This window comes from Corvus kubaryi, unplaced genomic scaffold (genome assembly GCF_017639235.1).
Source record: "Corvus kubaryi isolate FWS band 111438036 unplaced genomic scaffold, C.kubaryi_AGA036_p1.0 138, whole genome shotgun sequence".
Taxonomy (NCBI): Eukaryota; Metazoa; Chordata; class Aves; order Passeriformes; family Corvidae; genus Corvus; species Corvus kubaryi.
In genome coordinates, this window is record NW_024580672.1 from 20,843,857 (window position 1) to 20,854,304 (window position 10,448).

At 40.3% G+C, this 10,448-nt stretch overlaps 1 protein-coding gene across 4 annotated transcripts; it reads right to left on the reverse strand.

The window, feature by feature from the left end:
* Window positions 1-696: 696 nt before the first annotated feature.
* UROS (uroporphyrinogen III synthase) lies at window positions 697-10,418 on the reverse strand. Of its 4 annotated transcripts, none has more exons than XM_042019560.1 (10): window positions 10,136-10,416; window positions 8,736-8,825; window positions 8,009-8,092; window positions 7,561-7,657; window positions 6,299-6,373; window positions 5,745-5,819; window positions 3,171-3,254; window positions 2,782-2,867; window positions 2,108-2,206; window positions 697-1,450 (listed from the first exon to the last, which is right to left on the reverse strand). In XM_042019560.1, exons 2-10 carry the CDS (start codon window positions 8,796-8,798, stop codon window positions 1,304-1,306), a joined length of 810 nt encoding a protein of 269 aa, XP_041875494.1. In that variant the 5' UTR covers window positions 8,799-8,825; window positions 10,136-10,416; the 3' UTR covers window positions 697-1,303. The 4 variants fall into 4 exon arrangements, with proteins under 4 accessions (XP_041875494.1, XP_041875495.1, XP_041875493.1 ...); XM_042019561.1 differs by having other exon boundaries at window positions 9,983-10,416; XM_042019559.1 differs by having other exon boundaries at window positions 9,726-10,416.
* Window positions 10,419-10,448: the final 30 nt, after the last annotated feature.

The window sequence follows — 10,448 nt, forward strand, 5'->3', positions numbered from 1 at the left end:
AGTGGGGTTTTACCTCAGCACCTGAGGACCGATTTTTGTAAATGTGTATCATTTGAAGGTAACATTTTCCAGAGTATAACATCTGCAGTCCTGATGTTCTCCTACAAATAAATGTGGCTCATTATTGCATGGTAACAGTATAAACCACTTCATGTAAAGGTAGAAATGGGTTTTGCATGCATGCATATGGAACTAGATGAGTGTTGAAGTCCCTTCCAACCCAAACCAGCCTGGGATTCTGTGATCTTCCAGCAGTTTGTATCCTTCTGAGATTCCATTTCATCCTGAGAAATGGAAGTGTTTCATAAGCCAAACACTTGTCCTGCTGTGCCCCATGTGACTGATGAAAGCACTCTGGAATTAAGTTTGTAGGAACAGAACTGGCCTCAGGTTCCCTCTTGTTCCAGGTGTGGAGCCTCTCACCTGGTTGGAAATTCAGGTCCCATCCTCAGACTTTAACTGAACTGTGCAGCAACTGAGAGTTTCTCTGTTAATTCAGGAACCTCAGCACTGTGGTAGCAACACAAATGACTTTCAGGAGGATTATAAATGAGTATATTATGATTCAAATCTCCTGTGAAGCCGCTGGCATTAGCTGGAGGGAGCGTTAGTGCTAAATAGGATTATTTTTCTCCTTTCAGAGATAAACAATTAAAGCATAAACCACATCCAAAAGAGACAACTCTAACACCATTATTAACTCTGCTAAGCCAGTTTATTTCCCTGTTAATAAATCCTCCTTCTTTACAGGAACAGAAACCAAAACCTCATTTTTAAGACTGTACTGTCAGGGTAACAAGGGGCAGCAGCTGACCTGAATTAGCCCCACACAGTGCAACTCCACTGCAAGAATTCTCCTACTCCACTAAGAATCTACAATTACCATTCTTACTTGAAAAGCAGAACAACAACCAAGTTTACAAAAGAAAATACTTCACTGGCATAGGGGGGTTTTTCCTACAAAAGAAGATGTGCAATTTAAACTGATCATACAGAGCAATTCAAAGCCAGCCTGTGTGCTGGGGGATACCTGAGGTGAGGTGTGGGACTGATTTCAGTGTCTCAGTGTTCACAGCTGCTTTTCAAGGATAAAATGCTCACAGTGCACACACGAGGAGAGGGAATAGCTGGATGGTTTGAGGATGCTGGACAGATCCTGGAATTCTTAGATATTTAGGTGCAACCTTCTCATACCCATCCCTGACCAGGACAGTGCTGCACACTTTCTTGCAGGACAACAGCTCTGCAAATTGGAAAACCCCTCTGAGAGCACCATATTCACCTTGCTGGGCAGGCTGGGCTCTCACTGGGGCACAGAACAGTTGTGTGGGTGCAGGGCTCTGTGGATGCCAGCAGCCAGGTCCTGGGGCGTGGGGCTCCCTGCAGTGCAGCTCACGGGGATCCCGGCGGCTTCCAGGGCCTGGGCCGTGGTGGGACCGATGGCAGCAAACTGCAGGGACAACATTTACACTGTGAATGGTCAGGCAGGTCTGTGTCCTCACAGCTCAGCTTCCTGACCAGCTCAGGCTGCGCAGTTGCAGTATTAAAAGCCACCCATCAATGGCAGTTACTTAGAAATGACTTAGGGAAGATGAATATTTATTTATCTTGCCATTACAAACACGGAAAGCTCTGAGTCCCATGGAACAGGGAAAGTGAGAGGAATTTTAATCAGCTGCAGCCTGGTGTAAGCAGCGACTACTCACACTTTCACATCACTAAGAGGAAATGAAGTCTATCCCAATGCAGATGGGGGCAATTGGCTGGGGAAAACATTCCAGGTGAAAACAATTTCTTTTTTAAAATCCAACCCAGGCCAGGTTGGATGAGGTTGGAGCAAGCTGGTCTAGTGGAAGGTGTCCCTGGCCATGGCAAGGGGGTGGAACCAAGATGGGTTTTAAGGTCCTTTCCAACCCAAACCATACTGGGATTCTATAATTCTATATAATAACATCTCTATTTGCTATAAACTGGGGTTTTCTTCAGAGAAATAAACACAAACCAAAGAGAAAATCAAGGTTTGCAGTGGTTGTAACAGCCCTTCTATCCCATTTGCCTACCCAAAATTTACTGCCTCTTGTATTCCACCATTTCCAAGAGAGGATACCTTGACTTGGTTGATCAAATCCCCTGAAAGCTTCTGGATGTGCTGGAGACAGAATTTGACACCGGACGGGCTGAAGAACACGATGCTTGCAGGGATCCCCTGGGTGAAAGCAAGCAGAGACTGGCACAGCTCCCTCCCTCCTCCAGCAGTGTCAGTGCCCTGGCACCTGGGGACAGGATGTCCTAGTGCCAGAGGGCAGGGATAGATGGGATATTGGGAAGGAATTGTTCCCTGGGAGGGTGGGCAGGCCCTGGCACAGGGTGCCCAGAGCAGCTGTGGCTGCCCCTGCATCCCTGGCAGTGCCCAAGGCCAGGCTGGACATTGGGGCTGGGAGCAGCCTGGGACAGTGGGAGGTGTCCCTGCCCATGGCAGGGGTGGCACTGGATGGACTTTAAGGTCCCTTCCAACCCAGGCCATTCCATGTTTCTATAATTGTATCATCCTATGATGGAGGCTCCTACAAATGGAAAATTCAGAAAGCCAATCTTGAAAAATTAAAAACAATGATTACTTTTACACAAACCATGTAGGGCAGATTACTGCTGGATTCTGGTTTGAGATACACAGCTAAGATACCCAGTGCTATTTCAATTACACTACTTCCAAAAAAGGAGTATTCTGGGAGGCACTGTCATCTCCCTTGGAAAATCCCAAACCACATCAGTGTCCAGTACCTGCTGGGAGAAGTAACTGCTCAAAGACTCCTGCAGATCAGGGTGTTGGGTTGTTTGATAAACAGTGAGGCTTTCCAGGGGTATGCCTGCAATCAGGATATGCAGTCATAATTAATTCATTCATTCATTTCTATTATTTCAATTCAGCACTCACAACATCCTAATTGCACTGAAGGGTAACTATTTTAGGCTAAAAAGACACATAAAAGCTCTGTGAAGGATTTGCACGCCCAGAGCTGTGGGCAGCCATCCAAGCTCCCAGTGTTTACTCCCATCCTCTCACTTCACAGCAAGTTCCACTTTTACTTCTCCCAATTTGGTCCACAAGCTGTAGATACAACTTTTCTCAGCACTGACTAATTAAAATGAGTCTCCAGGGGAAGTTCAACCTTTTTCTCTAAGCACTGTAGGAAGTACTTCTCTTTTCAGGGCTCCACAAGGAAATAGGAGAGCTGAGGAATTGGGTTTCTCTCCTGTAAACACACAAACAAGAACTTTAATTAACTCAGGCCTCTAATAAAGAGTAAATGTGACTTAATACATTTTAAAGGTATCAAATGCTGATTTATCACCAGACACAGCTCTAAGGTGACTGAAAACATCTGCAGTGCAGCTGCAGCCCCGATTCAGAGGACAGAGGCTACTTAGGAGGAACATTAAAAATATTCCACAACTAGAATATGAATATTGGCTAAAAAGAAGATAACTTCCTTTGTAGAAGGGCAAGGGGAAGAGAAATGCAGTTTATCTCCCCCTCAACACAACCTGCCTCAATTTTATATTTAAAATCTGTCCCGCTCAATAAATGACAGAGCTCTTTCTGTATAAAAGACTATTCAGGCAGATAAAGAGAAGGACAATACTGTGCTGAGAAGTTTCAGTCTTATCTGCAATTCCATTTTCTTAATTCCCCAAGGAAAAAGGATTCTGGTTGCACTGCTGGGGTGGGAGTGGATATCCTCACTTGCTTTTGTCAAATGAGGAATTTAACAGACGACTTGCTTTGCACAGTTTTGGCATTTTCTATAAATAAGAAACACAGAGAAAACTTCGAGATGAAATTCTACGCAGACTGATACAGCTTTGCATTCAGCTTTCAAAATGACATTATTTTATTCCTAATTCAGATTTGTTAATACATTTTTAAGAGACAATTACTAGAGAAAAATGCTTTCAAGTGCTGGAAGGAGATCCTTGTTTCATGTAAGCAGAGATTCCTTGGGGATAAAAAAACAAAGGGCAGCAGAGTGAAAATCAAATGGAAAGACCCTTTTAGGAGTCAACCCAGACACACCTGAGTGTCCTGACTGCACACTGAGGTTTTATTAGAAACCACAGCTATGCTTCAATTAAAATTAAAAATTAGAGGAAGAATGAACTTGGCTCAGAATGTAAAAAATATTTTAAAATAAGGTAAAATCAAAATACTTCAGCATCAATTCTCCTGAAATTCATGTCAGTCATCTGAAATATCAGTGTGATACCTGTAAACAAACACTAATTCTTTTGGCACAGAAAAATTCCTTGGTATGCCTGAACAACACAACAAAGATTGGGATCTCCTGCTTCTGTAACCAAGTATTTGCCTTGAGGAGAGTAAAGCCAGCCAGTTCTGGAGTATAAATTCCTTTATTTCCCAACCCCTTAAATTGAAGTGGGTACCAAAGCACAAAAGGTGACAACAAAAAATACCTCATTATTTCAGCTTTTATTTTTATTCTGACCATAACCTCTCATGATGTAAGAAATTCAGAGCTGTTCTTCTCATTTACTTACTTTATGCACAAACAAAAATGAATTTATACGTAACAGGGAACATGAGGTAATTTAATCTGTACTTCCAAGGTTGTTATAAAGCACTTGATCAGCTGAGAGCATATAAATATGCACAGCCCAATAAATCTTTGAGGATGTTTCTATGTCTCAACAACAAACAGGTTCCAGTGACTGAAATTCACTGCTTGGTTCATTTTTTTTCACCTTCACACAACACAATAAACAGGTATCTCTCTTGTCTTTCTGCTCAAAAAAAAAAAATCCCTGGCAAATATTAATTCATGACAAGAAGTAGATTGTCCAGCACTAAAAAATCAGCTGAAACCATTCTTTGCTTTAATACTGCTGAACAGGGGAGATGGGTAATTCTTTACTTTTGATATATTTGTGTTGCAAGTATTTTTAATTTTCAGAATTTATTATTTAATCTTGTGTTGGCAACTATAATTTTTATCCTTAAATATTCCCTAGAGTTGAAGTATTGTATTTGTCAGTGAATTAGAGAGCACTGTGCCCAGCAAAAACAATCCTTGCCAGCTCCAATCCCACTTTTCTTTTCCCTATAAATCTCTGCTCCTGTGCAGACTTTGCTCAGCAGCTCTCTCACATCTGTACAAAACCTCAGCCTCTCTTTTCACAGCTTCTACTGAGCCATCCACTCAAAAAATAAACAGCTCCTAAGTCTAAAAATCTTCCTTATTGCTACTGGAAATTTTAACAAATTATAGTAAAAGCAGAGGAAGTCAACTCATGGACTTTAAAAATTCCCCAATAATCTGATAATAGGTTGAGAAGCATTATAGATTTAACCATAACAAAATGGTTAAACAAACTTTAATGCATCACTTTAACTTCTTCAAACCCACTCTGCTTTGGTGCTGAAAACCAGATCCCCCTGAAACCACAGGGTAATTTCGGGGAAAGCCACCAGCATTTAAACCATCTGATTTAGCAGCAATTTCCAATCACTACAGCTCTGATCTTCCAGTAAAAAGAAACTTTTGCCAGCTGGCTCATATAGTATTTGTTGATCAACTAGAAGGTCTAAGATTCCATGTAAATTAATATCTTGTATATGGATTTTGAAGTATTTTTGCCACACTGTGCACCTGATTTTACCTCTGGGGAATTCTGAAATGATGGAAGGGACATTACCTTAATTTAACTACAACATTTTAGCCACTTACTTGAACAAATATATTCAGCTAATTTCTCAGCATTTCCAGACTTTTCTCCTTGTGGAAAAAGGCCAATCTCTTCCACTAGAACCAAAAGCAGCAAAGAAAAAATACAGAAAGCAATGACAACAATTCGGATTTCCTGTCATAGAAACCTGGGATGAAAAGGGAGGCACAGCTTGATCCAAGCACACAAATAATTTGTGCAGAATCTCAACCAGGTTAGAATCCCTTTCACCCAATTTCATTTCCAAAGGCAATGACAAAACCACATGCAAATTAAGAACAAAGGGGTTTTTTTTCTGTTTTGACCCAATTTTTCAAGCAGTGACCATCACATTACAACAAAAGGAGCAGAAATCCAGAGGCTGGATTATATCCATGGATATCCTTAGCTGGAGCATGGATAATTCTACTGTTTATATAATTACCTCTCTTCCAAATTATCCAGTTCTAAAACTTAAATTTTTTTCTGAGCACCCATGAACAGCAGCTGCTCCTCCAAAAATTGTACTTACGAGCCAGATTTAGCCAAGATTTCTTTTTTTTAAACCCCAGCTTACCTAAAGAAGCTGTAGCTTTTCCTACCACATATGTTGGTTTGATATTCCACATTTGTTTAAGAGATTTTGACCAGGCTGAAAAACATTAAATTGTACTAAATTAAATAAAATTTAAGCACAAGGCAACAGAATGTGAATGCTAAATGACTATTTGGACTTCTGTTTAATCTACAAACACAGCAGAATAATAACTAAAACTCCACTACACATGCAGCAATCTGGATGTACCAATCCTAATGGATCAAAAATAGTTATACCAAATTTTTTTATTATCTTGTTTTAAACCAGAGCAGCAAAGGACACTGAGTTTCTTTCTGGTACTCCTGGAGGAGAAAAAAGAAATACAAACTACAACAGTAAAAATTAAAATCAGAAGGAAAAAACCAAGGATTTATTGCCTTTGAAAGGAACCCAAATAGAAGCTACAGACTCATTTTATTATTAAAATATGTATTTCCCCAAGGTCCTAATCAAGATGAGGGATGAAAACTAAATAAGAGATTACTTTTGACCTAAAATCTTAATATATTGTCCTCTGCTGCTGTAAATGCTACAAAAAGCTGAGGGTCTCTGCATTTACTGCTTACTCAAGGGTGTAACCTTACTCACAGGACATTGATTTGTCCACAGCCCAAAAGTGAGCAGATAAAGTAGAAATTCCATGCCAGAATCACCCAGCATAAGAATTTGGAAGAGTTTACAAGGACTTGACATTTCACTGTGATGGGTATTTCTATTTAGCAGGACTCTTCCTCACTGTTGGCTTTTATGCATCAGCACTTCATGCATCAGCACTTCCTCAGCATTTTCTAGCTAATAATTAATTCACTTGAGAAATTTCTTATTCATGCCAGAGAAATCCCTTTTTCTGCAGCATTTCATACGAATTATACAGGCACAAAAGTAAGGGCCAGTTTTTATGAGATGATCTTCTCTTTAAGGGAGGGAAGCAGTTAGCAAGCAAACCAGGCACTGCAGCAAAATATTCCTTATGCATGAAAGAACCAGAGCTAAAAAAGCTTTCATTAATTAGTAATTTGCACCAAAAGCTCCTTCCTTTCATTTTGAAGTACGGAAAACACAACCCTTAAAAGCTCAGTGTAGCATGAGCCCTTTATGAGACCAAAAGAACTGTGAGATACAGTTTTCTTTATAAAAGCCATGCTCCAAATATCTACTGGTGGGTGAAATAAAATTCAGTAAAATCCAAACTGCACAAGATGCTGAAAGAAAAAGACCAAGGAACGTCAATGTGTACTTGCCTTCCTTTTTACTCTTCTCTTTTAAACACATCTTGATGGCTTCTAATGCTCTTGGACTGGTAAAAACTAGGCCTCCATAGCACTCTGGATGAGAAAGCTACTTAGAAACAGCAAATTTAAGAAGTAAAAAAAAAAAAATTAGTAAATTAATTTAAAAAATAAGTTGATCAATTATTTATAACCTGGTGATGAACAGAAGAGCTTCAGTAACTGTCTGAAATGCCCCAGTACTTGTGACAATTTATAGTCACACAACTCAGATGTGAATTCTGTCTGACAAAATTAATTCTTTAACGAGCAGGGGCGAACTCCCTGATGTTGTACATGGAGTTTTATTGTACAAAGCTGGTTTGTGACAACACAAAGTACCACAAAGAGGATGATTAAATAGGATCCTGGCAACCAAGTCCTGTTGGAAATAAGACAAGGGAAAGACTTTCAACCTTACCTTCTCAAATAAGCTGTCAAGAGAGATGAATTCAAATGACAGAACTGGGATCAGCGTTGCTTCCAAGCTGTGTGATCCTAATTCCTATCAAGAAAAGGTTTGCAGCTCTTGAAGTAAGTTCCAAACAGTATTTTTTAGTTAGTTAGTTAATATTACAACATATTATTAAACAAATAGCTGTGGGACTGTGGCCTCCTGAGGTACAGGAGACACCAGCACATAACTCTGGAGTCCCCAGGTACCCACCCAGTCCTGCAAATATCCCTGTACATTACATCTCTGTAATTCTGTCAATAGGCTTCCTCTAAAGAAATAATCCTCCTATAGCAGGAATTCTTACTCTTTATGAGTAAGATTTACTCACATGACCACAGGCAGTAGCAGAAGGGACCCCAGCATCATGTAACCTCTATTTCACATCACAGTCCCAGTAAAAATACAAAGAATTTCTGTAAACTTAATTCTGTCCATATGAACATCATCAATATTAATTAATTCAAATGAAACTGCTGTAATATCAGGACTTTACTGAGAGCTTTACAAGAAATTCAGTACAAATGTCCCAAAATTAATATTTTTTGCAGGAAGGGCACATTTTCTGGGGTACTTTTAGCATAATTTCAGACATGCACTCCTAATATTAAGGACCTTTTCCCACTTGAAACAGTTGCATTCACACTTAATAAAGAAGTGACACATTTTTTTAGTTTTCTTAAAGTTTACTCACTTTAATATATGGATCTGGTCCTGAATCTTTGTCTTTGGGATCCTTCAGCAGCAGAACCTTCATCGTTTACCAAGGAAACACAGCAGAACCCTGAAATACAGGAATGGAATTTATCTACATTAGATCTAGAGGACTTTTTTACTCCAACAGTGACTTTAACCGCTCCAAGAACTCAGTTGCTACCAGTTGTACTGCTCCTTACACAATGAGTAAGCACTCAGTGTGCATTCTCTGGGCAGGAGCCTCCACCCTGATAAGGGCAGAAAATAATATGCTGCCTTTAGATAACACTGCTCGAGGAAGAGGCTCCAATGAAACTCATCAAGGGGAACACATTTTAAAGAATATTTTGTAAAAGCAGTAACAAGCCCTAAATTGGCAGCATGTTCTGCAATGGAATCATCGCCTATCTATTAAAAAGTTATTTATTCTGTTAATTTCCATGTTTGCTTTCCCCCTCTGCTCATCAAAATGAGTACGCAAAGATATTGATTTAATTAGATGCATTTGGGATCTCACCCTTTTCAAAAAGGTTTTTTAAAAATTCAATGTATGTGTGTCTATATGCACACATTTATACATCTATAATAACATAGCTAATATTCATATGCCTTCTCTGATACTCTAGGAAACAAGGCAGGATTGAAAACATCTATTCTGCCATTAAAATGAAAGATGATCGTTCTCAGTTCCTTAGAAGCTGACTTTGGGGGTAAATTCAGAGTTACAAAACGTAAGCAAATACACCAAGAATACAAACAGAAATCCACTTTCTTAGAGCACATTGACCCTGATCATCAGTGTGGTACTTTCCTGATAGATGACACACATAGGGAAATTCATCTTCCTCTAAATTCTTCCCCTGGATATCAGTATTCAAATTTTGGCAATGACCTAAGTGCTCCCAGAGCAAACACAGCTTTCAAAATAAAAACAAAAAGTAAACACTGGCATGTTTACTTTAACGGGAACATGAAAATTTGAACCTACTTGAATGGTATTCACAAAGCTGGAATTACATCCCAAGGCTCTGTGCCTTGCGTTTCTTCTGGCTGGCCAATGCTCTTCTTTCCATGGCCTCACTAACACGCACCTTTCTTCATAAATTAGACACGAAGTGTTCAATGGAACACGTTCCACACAACTGAGGCTTGATCATTAATGACCATTTCTCCAGTGCTTAGGATATTTCAACGCATTTTCCCGATCGGCATTTTTTACAAAGACCATAATCACGCTGTGCTTACTGTGCTCTCTTTATCCCCCCTTTCTGCTGGTTTGTCTGGAATTATCCAGGGAATTTGGTTCACGGGAAGCCGGGACACAATTTTTAGACCAAGCAGCGGGCGCCTGATTCCTGTTTCAGCTGGCAATTTTTACTAACGCTAGTTTTTACTTACAGGAATTTTTGCTAATGTCGGAGATGCTCAGGACACTCTGTTCCTTTGAAAGCACAGAATCCCAGAACCACTGAGGGTGGAAAACCCCTCCAGGATCATCGAGCCCGAGCTGTGCCCGATGCCCACCCTGTCCCCAGCCCCGAGCCCTGAGTGCCACGTCCAGCGCTTCCCTGGACACCTGCAGGGATGGGCACTCCAGACCTCCCTGGGCAGCCCGATTTAACTCCTGACAGCCCGATTTAACTCCTGACAGCCATTCCCGTGCAGGACTTCCCCTTGGAAGGAAGTGACACCACAGCGCCAAGAGGAAATC

Bases quoted from the DNA above. Each gene is read 5' to 3' on its own strand.
- UROS (XM_042019560.1), bottom strand. From the start codon at position 8,798: ATGAAGGTTCTGCTGCTGAAGGATCCCAAAGACAAAGATTCAGGACCA. The intron at 6,374-7,560 runs GCAAGTACACAT...AATGTTTTTCAG, and splicing joins AGAGAAGAGTAAAAAGGAAG to CCTGGTCAAAATCTCTTAAA. The intron at 2,207-2,781 runs GTACTGGACACT...GCTTTCACCCAG, and splicing joins GCAGTTACTTCTCCCAGCAG to GGGATCCCTGCAAGCATCGT.